The following is a 19352-nucleotide window of genomic DNA, read 5'->3' on the forward strand; positions in this document are numbered from 1 at the left end:
AGTTGAATTCAGCAGAAATATGAAGTATTAATTTCATTTAAAAAGCTTTAAAGAGCATGTTAATGGGGCAAAATGTCATTTTATTCTGTTGTGGTGAAAAAACTTGAGCTAAAATAAGACATGATAGCAGCTCTATAGATTCAGAGCCAAACACTAAAACTTCCTCCGGATCTGTAGCATTAAATCCACTTCAGAACAGATCCAGACGTCCTGAGCAGATCCTCCAGAGAAAAGAAACACAAGATTTGAACTTGGATCATTTGTGACTCAGCTGCTTGGATGTGTGTTTGGCTTTGAAAGGTTTTGTTGTGAAGCAGAAAGTTGATGAAGTTCACAGTGAAGACGACTTCAGTCCACCTGAAACCTGGTTTCACTCAAACCGTCTGATTCACTTTATGGACGGGAAGTTTCTGATGCAACAGGAAGGAACAAAAGGTCAAAGTTGAAATGAAACAGAGATAAACTCCATGTTGCTCACAGATGTGATGGGATCAGTTTGAACAGCTGTTGTTCCAGGAGAACAGTTTTGTTTTCCAGCTTTTGTTGACGGATGAAAATTTGCATTAGAAGATGAGATAATAACCGACTTTCTTTGGTTTATTTGTGTGGATTTAAAGTCGTACAACTTTAAAGAAAAGCAGGAAAACCTTGAGGAGGAACCTGAGCAGCGTTCTGACAGACCAAACACTGAGAGGAACCAGAGTTTGCATCGTCAAAGTGACGACTGTGAAATCATCTGAATCTTGTGACTCGTTTCCCATCAAATCCCAGACAGGAGAAGCAAAGCCTCACGTCTCCAACATGAAGATGGAACAGGATGCAGGACTTCCACCGAGCGTCACGTCACTCACAGCAGATCAGGAGTCTGGCTCTTCACCTCCACACTACCTAAAACCTGGGACAGCGAGGGGTTAAAGGTCATCTCCAGCACCTTAAATGTGCAACATTTCACTTCATATGAGAGCGTCTCAGTTTAGAGGCCAAAACCAGCCAAGAAGCTTCAGAGTTTTCCTGCAACGTAGCGCTGGTCTATTGGCCTCAGTGAGGCTGGTTTTACTGAAGATGTGTTCAGGGCAGCAGGAAAATTCAGCGCTAATACGGACGAGACCAACGACTCCACCTATGATGATGCTTGGATATGAGTTTATATGTTCAGATCTACATGAGATGAAACAGTCGATTTTCATCACATATCAGCACATTCTCCATCGGTCACCCTGCCGTCTTTCTGGATTTATTCATTATTTACATCATCAATGGAAATTGTTCAACCAGATTATCTTTATTTTAATTCAGATCAAGTCAGCTTACATTACTGTCGTTAAATAAGAGTCGCTGCAGGATTTTATTCAGTCTGACCAGAAAAATCTTCCTGTAAGAGTTTAACACAGCAGCTTTATTTTATGATTTTAAACTGTTTTTATTATATATATAACTCCAAAAAGTGAATTAAAAAATGTCAGGATAATATGTGAGTCAGTAAACTGTCAATATGACTCAGGAAGACTGTTAGTTTTTCTCTAAACTCCACATTAAGTGGATATTAAATGTAAACAATGCAGCATTATCAGGACTGTAGTTCCCACTATGGCCACCAGAGGGCGGAAATTCCCCGCTCTGAATATAGAGGTGAGTTTGTAGAGCTGCAGCTGGTTTCTGATTTCTGTTAAGTTGATCACGTTTATATCTTTCTCATTATAAATACTAATATTATTATGGTCTGTCTAAAGGACTGACAGCTGATTTAATATATAGATGTGTTATTTACACACAGATAACTCATCTATATATCCTAAATAAATTACATATTAATGTTTCCTGATGAAATAAATAACTGGTTTGTTCACCAAGATGCCGAGTTTCCGTTTTAGAGTCAGGAGAATATTTATGATATATTATTTTTTTCTGGAAAACAGAATAATTATGATAATTTTGCTTCAGAGCCCAATTAAATAATTTATATCACATCCTAAGAAAATTACACACTTATGCTTTCTGATAAAATAATAAACTAACAAGCTAAAATGTACTTAGAGGAGAATTTGGTTCCTTGTGTTTTACTTTGAAGGAATCCACAGGAAGTGCTATTCACATATCAACTCTCTAGCTTTACTCTGGTTGTATTTACATTCTGCGTCCACTAGGGGGCAGAAGGCTAAGTTAGCAGCTAGCTAGTTTCCAGCTCCTGATTGGCTAATGTAGCCCGTGTTGCTTTCTTCGTGTTTCTGCGGTTTTATTTCTTAAATCTTCTTTCGACTTTAACATGAAATCAATGTTTTATCTGTCAGTGTGAACTAGAAGCAGCTCCACAGAGATGAAAACAGCCCGCAGAGACTCTGAGCGGAGCTAACGATGCTAACGATGCTAACAGGCTCCAGCAGCTGGTTTTACACACAAACTGATTATCAGCAGCTGCAAATTTAAACTCTGATGCTGAACAGCAGCGACTGTCCTTCAGTTCACTGATAATCGCTCATTAATTTATTATTAAACTAGTATAAAGGACAAAGGAAATTAATAATCGCTCATTAATTTATTATTAAACTAGTATAAAGAATTTTAGTGTGTAGTTACAGTGTCTGACCACAAGAGGGCGGTAGAGAGCGAGTCTCTTCCAACAAATAAAAGATAAATAATGTTTACTACAGTGCTCAGATATATTTAAAAGCTTTATTGACGTTTTAATTTTATTAATTGTCCTTTAGGTGGTTTTATCCAGCTTGATGCTCTGATCTCAGCTGATCACTAATGAATATATTTTTCTTAATATTTGTAGCTTTTTGAGACTTTGATTCTCAAAATTACCCACAATTAATATTTCTGGGATTTTTACAGAATAAAATGTAATTTTTTTTCAGCTAAATTTTTATCTACAGTAATAGAAATTGATACTTTCTAAGTAGTTGTTGTTCACTTTGTGTCTAAATTATTTTAATAATTAATCGCCATATCTAATAACATAGAAATATAAAATATATAGATTATTATTCATAGGATTAAGTTAATATCGCTGTTATTAGAAACTATTTAGTGAAAAGTTAAAAGTTTATCAGTTTTATGATGGTTGGTTGAGTTCTTACTGCCCTCTGGTGGTGAACTATCATAACTACAGACGTTCTTCATGTAAATTGTTCAACGGGATTTTTATCTTTGTTTTAATTTAAAATTTTATAAAGTCAAATCAAGTCAGCTTACATTACTGTCGTTAAATAAGAGTCACTGCAGGATTTTATTAAGTCTGACCAGAAAAATCTTCCTGTAAGAGTTTAACACAGCAGCTTTATTTTATGATTTTAAACAGTTTTTATTACATATATAACTCCAAACAGTTAATAAAAAATGTCAGGATAATATGTGGGTCAGTAAATTGTCAATATGACTCAGGAAGACTGTTAGTTTTTCTCTAAACTCCACATTAAGTGGATAAAATCATCCCAAAAAATCATTGGCTGCCCTCTCCCCTCACTGGAGGACCTGCACAGCGACCGCTGTCTAAGAAAAGCACAACACATCACAAAGGAAACTTCTCACCCCGGACCTTCTCTGTTCACACTGCTGCCTTCAGGCAGAAGATACAGAGCAACCAGAACAAGAACCAACCGTCTCAGAGACAGTTTCTACCCGATAGCAATAACAAAACTAAATGCAATCAAAAACAACCATTAATCATCATAAATGATGTATGTGAGAATGTGGCTGTTCTTATTTTTCTTTGTTTTTTTGCCAGTTATTTGTTGATTCTTGCGTTGTGTGTGAATTGTGAGACAGTTATTTTTTGTTTTTGGGCATGTGCACCAACTGATGGCACCTTTTGAATTTTGTTGTCCTTGTGACAATGACAATAAAGATTTATCTGCAGCATTATCAGGACTGTAGTTCCCACTATGGCCACCAGAGGGCGGAAATTCCCCGCTCTGAATATAGAGGTGAGTTTGTAGAGCTGCAGCTGGTTTCTGACTTCTGTTAAGTTGATCACGTTTATATCTTTCTCATTATAAATACTAATATTATTATGGTCTGTCTAAAGGACTGACAGCTGATTTAATATATAGATGTGTTATTTACATGCAGATAACTCATCTATATATCCTAAATAAATTACATATTAATGTTTCCTGATGAGCTGTGGCTCCTAAACTGGAGCTTCAGGTCCAACAGAGCTGAATCAAAGCTCTACAACTCTGGTTTAGACGCTAATATGCTGAGCTTCCGGTCTGAAGGTAGGAAAATATTTATGAAAAGTTAAATTATCCCGGAAACAGTCAGAATGATGTTGATGTTTTAGCTGCAGAGCCGCGAACTGAACTATTATTATCAGAGCAGGGCGGGTTTTGCCCTCTAGTGGACCCAGATGAGAGGAAAACACAAGTTACGTGACTTCCTGTGGAAATAGAAATTGAACCCAACTCTGGTCTCCTTCAGATCAGCCTCCATTTTGAGCTGCAGGATGGAAATAACTTGCTGACTTGTTACTAGAGGTAAGTGTTGCCGCTCCGGGTCCCTCCGTGTCTCTCGGCTCTCTGGAGCCTTTCTAACCGATGAACCCACCGAGGCTTCCCGGGGCCTCAGTCACCTCGGCCTGGGTCGCTCGGCTCTCATAGGGCCTGGTCCCCGCAGCAGCGCTCTGTTTACTTTATTGAAGGCCTGATCTAGAAAGGAATTAGATCAAATGAAAAACTTTATTGTGAGACGTTGCTGCTTATAAAGTGATGCTAAGTGAGGTTACATTATGCGACTATAAGGAAGAAAAAGAGAAATATTGAACACACTATAAACACACAGCTCAGTTACTGCGCAGTTAACCTGGTGAATGATCAGCTATGATCTACCATGACAGCAGCATCTAAAGCTGATCTGTTTGTGTGGAGCAATAATGAACTTTTCAGATTTAATCTAAATAAATTGAGAACTTAATGTAACTTTTACAGTCCATCAGTTCTTGCTGCAGCGACTCTCTCTGGTGTTTTAACCTAAAAAGCAGAACTAAAACATTGTAAACTAGTTTCTCTGCTTGTTGAAATCAGCAGGAAGTGAATCACATCACTCCGTCCCTCATCAGTCTGGGGTTCAGCAGAAACTGATGTTTCTCTTGTCTGTGGATCAGAACCGGCTTTAAGCCGTCCACAGATTTCCTCTCTTCCTCCTCACTGAGTTTGGTCTTTTTCCAGGTTTTCCTCTTGTTGCTCCTTTCAGCAGGAAGAAACTCTTTGTCTCTCAAAGCTCTGCTGGAAAAATGCATCCAGATCCAGACTGACTCTTACCTGAAAGGTTGCTGTGTTTAGCAATCAGTATCTGCAAAATCGGAATCGATCAGCCAGAAAACTGCAGTCGGTTCAACCCTAAAAATAACAAAACTTTTAAATGGAGCAATAATAATAAAATAAATAATTTCACAAACGTTTTAGATCAGTTGTAACAAACTAGTTTCTAACTAAAAGAGTTGCATTAATGTGTCTCTTTATTTTGAAGTTCAATCAGATCAATAGACTAAATATGTTTCAGGCCTCGCTGAGTGTTTGGGGGCTTCATCCCCCTATTGAAGCAGCTGTTTACCCATGATTCCTTGCAGTGGGTCCAGCTGGTACCTCAGCTGGATGCTGTGGTCCCTGAAAGCTGCTTTGTGTCTCTTGAGCTGAGAGGAAATCCTGCTGAGCTGCACACAGAGGCTGACATGTTGCTGAGATCCCAGCTGGACCCGGTTCTGTCTGGAGGAGAGCTGTGGACCCGACCTGAGCTGCTGCTCCCTCAGAACCTTCTGCTCACTGACTCCCTCCATACAGAGCTACAATAGAGTCATGATGCGTTCAAGTCCACTGGGAGCTAAATAAGTTCACTAGTTCATAGGAAATGTTCACTCATTCATTGAAATGATTCACTCTGATCCTCTGAACACATGATGGGAACCAGCTTTCTGCTTCACAGGACAGTTACTGGAACCGGATCACTGGTGTTAGAGATTTTTTGGTATTATCATTTTATTCTTACTTTAGTTCACATTAAGTCTATAGATCTTTGTGATTTTCTGTTTAAAGTGTTCTCTTCTTTAAATGACCTGGAGGTCACTACTGTCTGTTCAACTTTACGAGAAATAGATAACACTAAGTTTCTCAGACCTTAAACCCTTTTGCAAGAACACCTCCTAATTTAGTAACCACCTGTGAGCAGTCGTATTTTGTTTTCTTGACAGTACTGACCGAGATTTGAACCGGGCTCAGACCTTTGATCAGATATCACATCTGGAACTGGGTTGTTAGATGTTTGGGTTAGAAGCTTTACGACCTCTGTTGTTTTCCTGACTGCCCCCTTGCCTGTTCTTCTTTGACAATAAAAACAGGAGTTTTTGTGAGGGCAGATCAGAATGCTCTGTGGAACTGATCGGAGGAGAAGTTTGATAGAGCCTTCCCTTTTGCAAAAGCTCCACGTAAAATTCATATACGTTGTCTGTGGTTCTTTCTTTTATTTAGGTTCAAAAGTAAAATACCTATCAACTGGACTGACTGGTTCTGGTTTCTCTCTCCAAATGGCCAGAAGATGAAAGATGGGTATCAGTCCATCTATGAGGAGTGACCGGTCCAAAGGTCATCCTTCAGACTTCAGTAATGAACCTGAACCATCAGACAGAAAGTAAGAAACCATTTTCTAACTGATTCATGTGAATCTATTGAGATATAAAATAAAAGATATTAACTGGTTGATCTTCAGTGTTTCAATAAACAGTAACTTAATTTTCTGAGATATTAATTTAAAGTTAGTCATGAAGGATGTTGGTCAGTAAATCAGAGTTTGAATGAAAGTCTGAATGAATCAATGATGAAAATGTTGCATGAAAACAAAAACAACCAACAATGTGAGGAGCAACGACTCAGATTGTCTCTAAACCCAGTGAAGCACTGGAGCTTCCAGACTGGGAACACTGGTATCAGTCATGATACCAGATATGATACAATGAAGAACTTCACACCAGAGATCATCAATGATCTCAGGTTCTGTTCTGACCCAGTTCTGGTCTCTAGTTTGTGGTGGACCTTCATGAACATGTTCAGCTCCAGCCTGTTGATAGTGAAATATTTCACTGATGAAGAAATGTCTTTACAGGAGCTGTGAGTGTGAAGAAAGACCCAGAACAGGAGCTGAACGGCCGACAGCCAATCAGAGCAGCTGTTCTCCAGGTGAGACTGAACTCCTCCAATCAGAGCCTCCTGTCGTCTCTGTTGGACCAGATCCACGTCTTTAGTTGAGATTTGGAAATTTAAGGTTTAAAAGTCTTTTAGTGATCAATTATTTCAGCTGGTGTAACTGGAACTTATGTGCTGGTGATGATAAAGAAAGGAGAAAAAAAATGATGAAAATGTTTGTTAATCAGTCAATATTTTCATCACAATATTCACCAATAATATTGAGAGTTAACAGCTCCTTGATGACCTTCTATCAGATCGCGTCTTTAAACATTCAGAGATAGAAGGTCAACTTGAGAAGAACCAAACCAGAGCAGACAAGGACTGCAACAAAATAGATGCTGTGATGAAGAAGAACAGAGAGCCTGCAGATTGATGGTCAAACATCTTCAGCACATGGATGAATTGAAGGTTTCAATTAATTTCCGTTTTTGGGATTGCTTTTTCTTATATTGTGCCTCCATATCTGGCTTGTCTTTATTTATTATCGTAGCTGCTTCAGGTTTGCTTTTGTTACATTGTGCAGCCGTGTTTCCTGGCCTATTCGCTCGTCGGTTTACGGGTCAAGAGTGGCGATTTCAGCTCGACCTGACCGAGTCCTGTGAGCGTGAGATGCTGGGTGTCTGGGGTCACTCTGGAGGCTATATGTGCAGCAGCCTCTTGGTCATCCCCAAATACCTTTGCTGGGTTTTACAGGGTTAACTGGGCCACCTTTCACCTGGGATCCTATCCCAGCGCTCATCATCATCCCAGTGAGGTGGGCATGTTTTCGGGGTTGTTTCTTTTCTGTGTGTGATTTCTCAGGACTCTGTCGGTAATCGTCATCCAGTGCTTTAATCACCGCCTCTGGCGGTCAGTAGGGATGAAATAGAACAAAAGTTTAGACTGTAACTACGGTTCTATGAATCCCGGATGACCGCCAGAGCGCTCGGTCCCTCAGAATCATCGTGTTTCACGAGAAGATTAAGGGACTGAGCTGTCATTGTCACGTGACTATATAGACTTACTGTTGTCACCGGGGGTCACATGTGACCATGTTGGTATAAGATTCTCGACCTGTGCAAGAGAGATCATTCAGTGCTTTAAGCTCCGCCTCTGGCGGTCAGTAGGGATTCATCGAACCGTAGTTACAGTCGTGACTTTCGTTCTTCTTACCATGCAGAGTTTTTATAAAATTTGGGCTTTTTATTTATTGATTTACTTTTTTCTCATCCATTAAAGCTGATGCACAAATTGTCTCTGAGAATATCAAAAAATTATTGTTTTTCTTATGTTCAGCTGAAGTGTCTCCTCTCCTGTCTTTGTCTCTTTCTTCAGATTTTGATATTCGGTGTCAGAGTGACCATAAAGCGTCTCTGAAGAAGAAGTTCCAGAGTCTCTCTGAAGGCGTCGCTGAACCAGGAAATCAAACCGTTCTGAACCAGATCTACACAGAGCTCCACATCACAGAGGGGTTAACTAGAGAGGTCAACCAGGAACATGAGGTCAGACACATTGAAACAGCATCCAGGAAACAAGAAACAATCAGAAGAGAAGACATCTTTAAAGTCCCACCTGGAATAGATGAACCAATCAGAACAGTGATGACCATGGGAGTGGCTGGCATTGGGAAAACACTGTTAACACAGAAGTTCACTCTGGACTGGGCTGAAGGCAAAACCAACCAGAACATTGATTTCATATTTCCATTCACTTTCAGAGAGCTGAATATGTTGAAAGAAGAAAAGTTCAGTTTATTAGGACTGATTCATAAATTATTTTCTAAAACCAAAGAAATCAGCAGCTTTGAAACGTTCCAGGTTCTGTTCATCTTTGATGGTCTGGATGAAAGTCGATTTACTCTGGATTTCAAGAACAATCCGATCCTGACTGATGTTACAGAGTCCAGCTCAGTGGATGTTCTGGTGACAAACCTCATCAGGAGGAAACTGCTTCCCTCTGCTCTCCTCTGGATAACCACACGACCTGCAGCAGCCAATCAGATCCCTGCCGAGTGTGTCGGCATGGCAACAGAGGTCAGAGGGTTCACTGACCCCCAGAAGGAGGAGTACTTCAGGAAGAGATTCAGAGATGATGAAGAGAAGGCCAGCAGGATCATCTCCCACATCCAGAAATCAAAAAGTCTCCACATCATGTGTCACATCCCAGTTTTCTGCTGGATCACTGCTAAAGTTCTGGAGGATGTGATGAAGACCAGAGAGGGAGAAAAACTGCCAAAGACTCTGACTGAGATGTACATAGCATTCCTGAAGGTTAACTTCGCAATCAAGAAGGAAAAGTATGATGGAGGAAAAAAGACAAGATCAATCTGGAGTCCAGAGAACAAGAAGCTGATTGAGTCTCTAGGAAAACTGGCTTTTGAGCAGCTGCTGGAGGGAAACCTGATCTTCTATGACAAAGAGCTCAAAAAGTGCGGCATCAACATCAAAGATGCTGCGTTGTTCTCAGGAGTGTTCACTGAAATGTTTAAAAGAGAGAGAGGGACGTGCGACATCTCCGTCTACTCCTTTGTTCATCTGAGCATCCAGGAGTTTCTGGCTGCAGTCTACATGCTCCACTGTTTCACCAGCAGGAAGTCAAAGGTGATCAAGACGTTTCTGGGAGAAAAATACAGAGAAACATCTCTAGATGAGATCATGAAGAAAGTCATGGAGAAATCCCTCAGCAGTGAAAATGGCCACCTGGACCTGTTTGTCCGCTTCCTTCATGGTCTCACTGTGGAGTCCAACCAGAGACTCTTAGAAGATCTGCTGGGTCAGACAGAGAACAGTCCAGAAACCATCCAGAGAATCATCACCAACCTGAAGAAGATGAACACTGAATATATCTCTCCTGACAGAAGCATCAACATCTTCTACTGTCTGGTGGAGATGAACGACGACTCATTTTATCAGGAGATCCAACGGCTGCTGGATTCAGGGAAGAAGCTCTCAGTGACTGACTATTCAGCTCTGGCCTCCATGCTGCAGGTGTCAGAGGTTCTGGATGAGTTGGACCTGGAGAAGTACAACACATCAGATTATGGACGACGGAGACTGGTTCCAGCTGTGAGGAACTGCAGAAAGGCTCGGTGAGTCCAGATGTTTTCATTGTGTGAATGCTGATTCAGCTCTATTGTCCTCCTGTTTCTTCTTCTTCTTCAAGTTGCTTCTGGATGTTTTTGGTCTTTAACTTCTTCCTTCATCCTCTGGACTATTTCAGCCATTCAACCATCTAAACATTCAGCTCATCCAGGACAGCTGCAGCTTCTGGTTTTAGACATTTTGATCATTTTAAAAATATTTATCTTTTTATCAGTTTTCATGTTTAAATGAATAGAAAACCCTGAACTCTAGAAAAAAATCTATTTTGTCTGAAAGATCCAATCAGCCAGAGAGACTTTTACACTTTAAACTCCTCTTCACTCATTGAGCCGCTACTCCTTTTAGGATCTTTGTCTTTTTTTTAAATTATAAAATCACTGTTTAGGTTTGATGGACACTTTAAAATAACCCCAATAATTGCTGCTGTTGTCATGGAAACCAGTTAGAAACTTAGTGAACCAACTTTTCCTCCTCCCACTAGTTTCCTCTGAGTTTGTAAATGAGAGCAAAATGTGGTGATTGTTGTCTGGCTCCAGAAAAAGTCCTAGTTTCTGTCAGATCCTCCCAAAGCTCTGAGAACTCTGCTTCCAGAGCTGGAACCATTTTCCTCATCAACTCTTCATCTGCAGCTTTTGTTGAAGCTGTTAGCCATGAAGACCTGGAGAGACATGAGCTTCAACTCTTTAGACATCCCAGCCTCTTCTAGTTACTGGAGAACTTTCACTGCTTCACCATGAAAAATGCTGCTGGACCCAAACGCTCTGTTTTGGTCTTCAGCTCTTTAACAGTTTAGCAACAATTTCTTCTGACATCCAAACCTTTGTTCCTCTGAGCCACACGGTCTAGTCCAAGTCCGAGCTGTGAGCAGTTCCTCCTCCTCTCCATCATCTCCAGTAGTTTCCTTCATCAGCTCAGTCAGCCTCTTCATCAGCTGCTTCAGCTCCTTTGAGGCTCTGATGCTGCAGCTCCATCAGATGCTGCAGAGAAAACTGAACTTTCCTTCACAGATGATAGAAGATCTTCAACATCTGACTGCAGCTGAAGGTCTGAGGACATGAAGCCTGGACCAGAACCAGAACCAGAACCTGGACTTTAATCAGGAACTGCACAGATTCTCTGTGGGGTCAAACTCAGTAAATTGAAGATCAGATGTTGATCAGATGATGACATCACTGTTATCATATTTTAGTCTGTTTATGATCCAGATTGATTTCATTAGAACTGAATTTATTTCTTCTCTAATCACAGACTTGGTGGCTGGTGGCTCCAAAAGGATGAATGTGAAGTTTTGGCCTCGGCTCTGAAGTCCAACCCAGATCTGACTGAACTGGAAATAAATCAGATCAACATAAAAAGAGGTGGAGACTCTGATCTGAAGCCTGTGGTTGAGATCCTGGAGAGTTCAGTCAGTAAAGTGAAGAATCTGAGGTTTGTTTTCTTTATTTATACAATAAAATCCTTCATTTATACTTTAAACATTAGTTTAATTAATGCTTTTATTCTAATATATTTTATTTTAAAACAACCTGTTTAAATGTCAGAATAAAATCTCTAAAACTTTTTACCTTATATATTATTTTTTTTCTTATTTCAGACTTTGAGATTATTGAACTTTGGTTTTCAGTATTTTACTTTAAAATGTTTTTTACTGATGAACAAAATGAGTAAAATAATTCAAATGATGTAAATTAATGATGGAGATGTTTCAGTTTGGTTTGGTAAAGATTCAGATTGTTTTATTTCTCATTTCTGATTCTCATCTTTACATCCAGAATGAAATGTTGTTCCTCCAGAGTCGAGCCACAAACACTGACAAGTTCAAATCATCATTAATGACCAAATCTAAGAAATGACTGATTGTAGAAAAGCAAATCTAGATGAAATGAATGAAAGTGAGGTTTGCAGCAGCAGCAGGTTCCTCAGCTTTGTCCTGAAGCTGTGGTTCTGTTGGGCCGGGTCAGAGAGGAACCGTCCTCTTCAGTCTGACAGCTGTCAGTCGGTTGGAGCCTCGTCTCTGTGATGATGCTTCATCAGGTCACGTCTCCTTAGGAAATAATGGCCTCCATTGGCTTTCAGCAGCTTTAATAAGAACCCAAGGCCATTAATGAAGAAACTGAGTGGTTCTGATCCAGTTACCAAGTCGGGTCTCCAGCTGATGATCAGGAACCAGCAGAAATAGCTCAACTCATCCAGGCTGATAGAAAACTTTGAGTTTCTTTTTTGATCAAATGTTCTGGTTCTGCTGGTTTGGACTCTTTAAACCAGTTTGACTGGATCAGATGTTAGAATCAGTTCATCATGTTTCTTTTACATTCAGGGAAATTAATTTTCTACATTTTTATTATTTATTTGTTCATATTTCAGTTTTAACCTGCATCCTGTTGGCTTCAGCTCACATCTTTTATTCTTTATTCAGCTTGGAGGTCTGCAGGTTGTCAGAGACCAGCTGGACTTCTCTGTTCTCAGCTCTGAAGTCCAACCCAACCCATCTGACAAGACTGGACCTGATTGATACCAACCTGGGAGATTCTGTAGTGAAGGAGCTCTGTGGTTTTCTACAGACTGAAGGCTGCAGACTGGAGACATTGATGTATGTAATTATATAATTATTGATATTTCTGTGAATAATTATATATAATTGATCATAAATCAAATTAATTTCTTCTGTTCTAATAAATATTTTCTGAGTTTGTTCCTGGACTTGGATCCAGAGTTTAATTTAGTCCCTCTGTGTAACTGAGTTGGACCTGCTGATCTGAGGTCAGAACAGGACAGCATTCGGACCCCCAGTGTGTAGAAATCCCCCTCATGTGAAGCAGGTCAAAGGTCATTCAACCCAGTCTAGAAAAGTGAATTCCTGGAATCTGACAGGAACAAATCAATAATCAATGATTGATGCTTCAACACTTTGATCAGAACCTGGAATGATTTTACTGACTAAAATCCTCCAACACAACATGACCCAGTACCAGGTTCTGGTTCTGGTTCTGAAGTCAGCAGGTCTTTATTGAAGCAGCAGCTTGTTGGCATTAATACTGATGAGAATCTTTATCTGGTTCTGTTGGACTGGTTAACCTGCATCCTGTTGGCTTCAGCTCACATCTTTTATTCTTTATTCAGATTGTTGGGCTGCAGGTTGTCAAAGACCAGCTGGACTTCTCTGTTCTCAGCTCTGAAGTCCAACCCGACCCATCTGACAGAACTGGAGCTGATCGGAACCAACCTGGGAGATTCTGGAGTGAAGGAGCTCTGTGGTTTTCTACAGACTGAAGGCTGCAGACTGGAGACATTGAGGTATGTAATTATATAATTATTGATATTTCTGTGAATAATTATATATAATTGATCATAAATCAAATTAATTTCTTCTGTTCTAATAAATATTTTCTGAGTTTGTTCCTGGACTTGGATCCAGAGTTTAATTTAGTCCCTCTGTGTAACTGAGTTGGACCTGCTGATCTGAGGTCAGAACAGGACAGCATTCGGACCCCCAGTGTGTAGAAATCCCCCTCATGTGAAGCAGGTCAAAGGTCATTCAACCCAGTCTAGAAAAGTGAATTCCTGGAATCTGACAGGAACAAATCAATAATCAATGATTGATGCTTCAACACTTTGATCAGAACCTGGAATGATTTTACTGACTAAAATCCTCCAACACAACATGACCCAGTACCAGGTTCTGGTTCTGGTTCTGGTTCTGAAGTCAGCAGGTCTTTATTGAAGCAGCAGCTTGTTGGCATTAATATTGATGAGAATCTTTAACTGGTTCTGTTGGACTGGTTAACCTGCATCCTGTTGGCTTCAGCTCACATCTTTTATTGGGGCCTGCCATGCAAAGCAATGGCAGGAACCTATTGCTATTCTCCCAATTCTTTATTTTTCATCCGTAACCGTTAATGCGGCTCGTACCGCTGCGTGCACACCTACAAATGAGGTATCAAAACGTGCAGAAAATTCACGCCATTGGAGCTATTACTTTTGGTGGGATTCGGGGTTAACATGGCGACATAATTCGCAAAAAACTACGAAAAAAACCCCATTATAAGTCAATGGGAAAAATCCTAGAAATACCCTATTTTTGAGGATTTTCTGTGTCGTCACGAATTCACGTAGAAATGCCATTCAAATTTCATTTTGTAGATACGTCTGTGATCTCTTCGAAAGTGAAGACGGCTCGTCGATACCAATTACGGTTTGTCCACAATTTGTCTCTAAGCGACCCAAAGTTTCTCATTTTTCCTAAAATTAGAGTGCGTCTCTCACTGATTAGAGTGAGAAATCAAGAGAACTTTTTCACCCCAAAATAATTTTGAAATCGCCATCACGCCCACAAATATCGCACGATTGGTATCAAAATCGGTCCTGACATTGATACGCATGTCTGCTCCGGTAAAATGTTTTCGAAATTTATCTAGACCGTACGGTTTTCTGTCACGGTGCTTCAGAGCAAAGTCATGCGACAGGATTTTCTAGGCTGTCTCAGGCTCTGTCACTAACAGTTCACACCTTGGTGAGAAACTTATTTACCATAGCAACGGAACTCAAGAGGCTATTGGCTGCTGATTAGGACTACAAATACGCATCACTGTAGTTCTATCTATAGTGGACCGCTCAGTTGAAACAGATCAGGACTGAACTGGCCTTTAGAACTACTTGCTTCTATGGGCTGTATATAACTGATTTAACTCAGTAACTGTTACACATGGGATTAGTTTTGAACTTTAAAATTAAGCATAATAATAATTTCAAAATAAAAGCCTTGAATATAACAAAAATTCCAAAATAAAAGCCTTGAATATTTTTACATGACGTAATTGCTCTTTTTGGCTTTATTTGACTTTTTCATCCAAAGCACTGTTACACATGGTATTAGTTTGAAACTTTGAAATGAAGCATACTGAAAATTTCAAAATAAAAGCCTTGAGAATTTTTACATGAGATTATTGCTGTTTTGAGCATTATATAACTGATTTAACCCAATGACTGTTATTCATGGGATTAGGTTGGCCCTTTGAAATGAAGTTTAACAAAAATTCCAAAATAAAAGCCTTTAATATTTTTACATCAACTACTTGCGTTTTCAGCATTATATAACTGATTTAACCTAATGACTATTACACATGGGATTAGTTTGTCCCTTTGAAATGAAGCTTAACAAAAATTTCAAAATAAAAGCCTTTAATATTTTTAAATCAACTACTTGTGTTTTGAGCATTATATAACTGATTTACCCAATGACTATTAGACATGGGTTTATTGGGGCAATAAAAATTAAGCTTAATGAAAATTTCAAAATAAAAGCCTTGAATATTTTTACATCATGTAATTGCTCTTTTTGGCTTTATTAGACTTTTTCATCCAAAGCACTGTTACACATGGTATTAGTTTGGCCCTTTGAAATGAAGCATACTGAAAATTTCAAATTAAAAGCCTTGACAATTTTACATCAGGTATTTGCTCTTTTGGGCATTATGTGAATTTTTTATCCAAAGCACTGATAAACATGGGATTAGTTTGGCGCTTTGAAATGAAGCTTAACAAACATTTCAAAATAAAAGCCTTTAATATTTTTACATCAACTACTTGTGTTTTCAGCATTATATAACTATTTTAACCCAGTGACTATTACGCATGGGATTAGTTTGGCCCTTTCAAATGAAGTTTAACAAAACTTCCAAAATAAAAGCCTTGAGAAAATTTTAAATCTTACTGAATGGTGCACGTCCACCTTACTTAACGTTCTTGTGATTCTCCACATGCTATTGATTACGTTGCAGTGTTCTTTAGCATCGATGCTAATTTGTAGCGTGACAACGCCGGGCCCAAACCGACGGGCACGCCTTGGCAGGCCCCGGCTAAATTTCTTCCGAAATTTTCTAGTTCTTTATTCAGATTGTGGGACTGCAGTTTGTCAAAGATCAGCTGTGATTATTTGGCCTCAACTCTGAAGTCCAACCCGACCCGTCTGACAAAACTGGACCTGAGATTGAACAACCTGAAGGATTCAGATGTTCAGCAGCTGAAGAATCTTGTAAAGACTTTAAAGTAAGTAAATGTTTGTAGTGAGTCCAGCTGCTGTCAGCATATTGAACTAAACCCAGTTAGCATCAAAGCAAAGATCCAGTGTTCCCAGTAAAGCTGCAGCTTCTCAGTGGGAGGAGAATGGTTCAGGCTTCCTGATTGGACACAGAGACAGCAATCAGCCAATCAGAGGAGCAGCAGCTTGCTGTGTTCCTGTGTTTGTGTTGGTGTGAAGATAAGTGTTGTTGCTGTGTCCATGTCTCCAGGAAGTCCAGCTGGACTCCAGCATCCAGCCGTCCAACATGTCTAGAGACAGTGGTCCTCATCCATCAAACTGTGGCAGCAGCAGATCTGATCTCAGATCTGTTTGTTCTCTCAGTTCAACAGGAAACAACTGATCAGGTTCATCTTGGTCACAGCTCTGAGATCAGTCTGACTGCAGCCTGGAAACCATCTAGTGGATGTGCTGCGTCACTGACTGCTGCTGGAGAGAGGCTGGAAACACTCACTGATCTGCTCTCTCCTTCCTTCTTCTCTCTGCAGGTTCGATGATTTTGATTATTCTGACTTTTCCGACTGATGATCCCAGTAAAGTAGAAAATGGTCTCAGTGTCCTGCTGATCCTCAGAGGTTGAAGCTGCAGCAGTTTGAGTCTAAAGAGACTCTGACTGGATCATGATGATGACCTCTGACCTCCAAGGTTTTCCTCTCATTTATTTTCTCATGTCTGTCATTTAGTGTCTGATATTGTTTGTCTCTTTGGATCAATAAAGATCCAATTCAAACTGGGCTCCATTTAGAGGCTTCATGGAGTTTTGATCTGAACTGGATTCAACTGGAAAGTTGATCTTTTTTCTCTCTGATTCATTTTCATCCTGGAACCAGAAATGGTCTGAGAATGGAAACATGGGAATCATTTTCAGTTCAGCTTTGAAGCCATGAAAGACACTTCAAACCTCTTTTCTCTGCTGCTTCTTCCTTCTGCTGACATGAAAATGTTCCTCAAAGCTCCACAGATAAAAAGATGCTATACTGGAAACTGCAGAGAAACTTCAGCTTCCATCAGAGAAACCAGTTTAACCAGTTTAGAACTGGATGTCCTACAGAAACTCTGATCTTAGAGCAGTTTTCAGGAACATGTGGAACCTGGAAAAAAAAAGATTTTATATATTTTATGTTCAATGTAAAAGCTAAATCTTGATGTTTTACGTCATCATTGATTCTCAGCTTTAATTTCTCAGTTTGTTTTGGTTTTTACTTTTTTAACTCCATATTTCATGTTTTGAGTTTTCTAGAGAACTTCAGGCTCTTTACTGTGATTTTACTGATTTATTCAAACCTCAGAGAATCACTGGGATAATGTGCTGATTGGTTCATGTTTGATTTTCATAATTCTTCTAATGCAATGTGGGTTGCTGGATGTTTAACGACCAAATAAAGTTTTTAAAAAATCTTTGTGTATTTTTATGCAGCTGACTGTGTACACATATAATAACTAAACCTTCATTTTAATCCTCCATGCCATTTTTACTGTATTATAAGTTTTCACATTTAGTTTCACAGCTTAAATTAGTAAAAGCAGAAACATCTCAAGTTGATTTCAGCTTTAAGCTACTAATTTAGCCAGCAGTTTATTTTTGCAGTATTCAGACTGAAGATGTTTTTTAATAAAACAGATGAGAACCAATCTTTTCAATCAAAACTCGATTAATTAAATCAGCTATTGAATTAGAATAATAACTTGTATAAAACTGCCATTTCTGTCTGGTTAATGGTGCAGCAGATCCTGCAGGGGGCGCTCTGGGGCCTCAGTGTTCAGGTCGGTTACAGTCTCATCTCCCAGACTCCTGAATCTTCTGGTTCCTTCCTGAAATGATTTCCTGCAATAAAATGTTGGTTGGAAATGAGCAGAAAACTGAGAAAAACCTGAAAAAGTTCAAATCTGACCTAAAGTTTTACAGCTCAACTCATACAAAGGAAAACATGAAAATAAAGGTGTTTATTATCACCTTGAAGGAAGCGGAGCCTCAGCTGGGTCAGGGGGCGGAGCCTCAGGTGTGTCAGCTCTAGTCAGGTTTGGATCAGAACCGGTTCAGACTCCATGCAGCAGCAGAGCAGAGTCTGTATATTTTTGTTATTTAATAAATTATCTTAAGAAAACGAAATTGATAGAAAGGATATAAGGTTTCTTTTATTTTTCTTTTTTGGGGGTTTGGGGGAAAATATATGTAGCATCCCGATCCACACTCCATTCCAGTTCATGGCGGTAATGCACATCAATAAGTTGCTTGCCAACCGCCAAAAAAGAAGAAGAAGAAGAAGAAGAAGAAGAGCAGCGTCTGGATCAGGTGAGTGTTCACTTCTTGTTTTGCTGATGTTTTATTTACAATGTTTCAATGTGAAATTAATCCACAGCATAAACAACTAAGCAGGTGTAAGTGAACCAGGGTGTGATATTATTTAAAACAATGTGGTTGCAAGGAAGTAAATTTGGTAAGACTTTATTTGAAGGGGTGCAAGAAAAAAGGACATAGGATTCTTTATAAATGTTGTCATGAAATGTCATTTTGTAAATAATGACAATTTTTTCATACAGGGTTTACACTTTTAATTGACTTTTTATGTAATGTTTTAGTGTAAGTGTGCATAAAAATCTCATTATTTACCAAAAAATTGACAAAGTTTACACTTTTACTGTGTGGATTATTGAACAAAACTATAAAGCTGCCCTTAGATCAAATATAACTCGGATTAAATTAATGAATGAAATATAAAATCAGTATTCCTGGATGTAGAAAATGTTTCTGTAAGGATGCTGTTGTGACCTCACACCACTAGGGGCGCTAGCGGCCGCGCTGTTTCTCTTCTCTCTTGGAATGGGCTCTTTGCACCTCAGCTTCCGCGTTCGGGGAAAAGCGGCTCAATCTTTTCCGATCTTTTGCAAAAGGCTCTTTCCACTGGGTGTTTGCAGGGCTTGTCCAAGGTAACAATTAATGATGTACATCGATCCGAAGCCCCGACAATAAGCTGGAGAAAGGTTTTAAGATGTTCGCCTCGTTATACAGAGATATGA

General features: G+C 39.4%; 1 protein-coding gene across 5 annotated transcripts in view; it reads left to right on the forward strand.

Annotated features, from left to right (window-relative positions):
- LOC111607530 (NLR family CARD domain-containing protein 3-like) overlaps nt 1–16985 on the forward strand; it is a 199392-nt gene extending 182407 nt beyond the window's left edge. For all 5 annotated transcript variants that reach the window (XM_023329151.1, XM_023329153.1, XM_023329154.1 and 2 more), the window contains 5 exons: nt 11507–11686; nt 12675–12848; nt 13379–13552; nt 16139–16303; nt 16823–16985. In XM_023329151.1, coding sequence (XP_023184919.1) covers nt 11507–11686; nt 12675–12848; nt 13379–13552; nt 16139–16303; nt 16823–16859 — 730 coding nt within the window. In that variant the 3' untranslated portion in view covers nt 16860–16985. The remainder of the gene's footprint in view (nt 1–11506; nt 11687–12674; nt 12849–13378; nt 13553–16138; nt 16304–16822) is intronic.
- The last annotated feature ends 2367 nt before the right edge of the window (nt 16986–19352 follow it).

Source organism: Xiphophorus maculatus, chromosome 24 (assembly GCF_002775205.1).
Source record: "Xiphophorus maculatus strain JP 163 A chromosome 24, X_maculatus-5.0-male, whole genome shotgun sequence".
Lineage (NCBI taxonomy): Eukaryota > Metazoa > Chordata > Actinopteri > Cyprinodontiformes > Poeciliidae > Xiphophorus > Xiphophorus maculatus.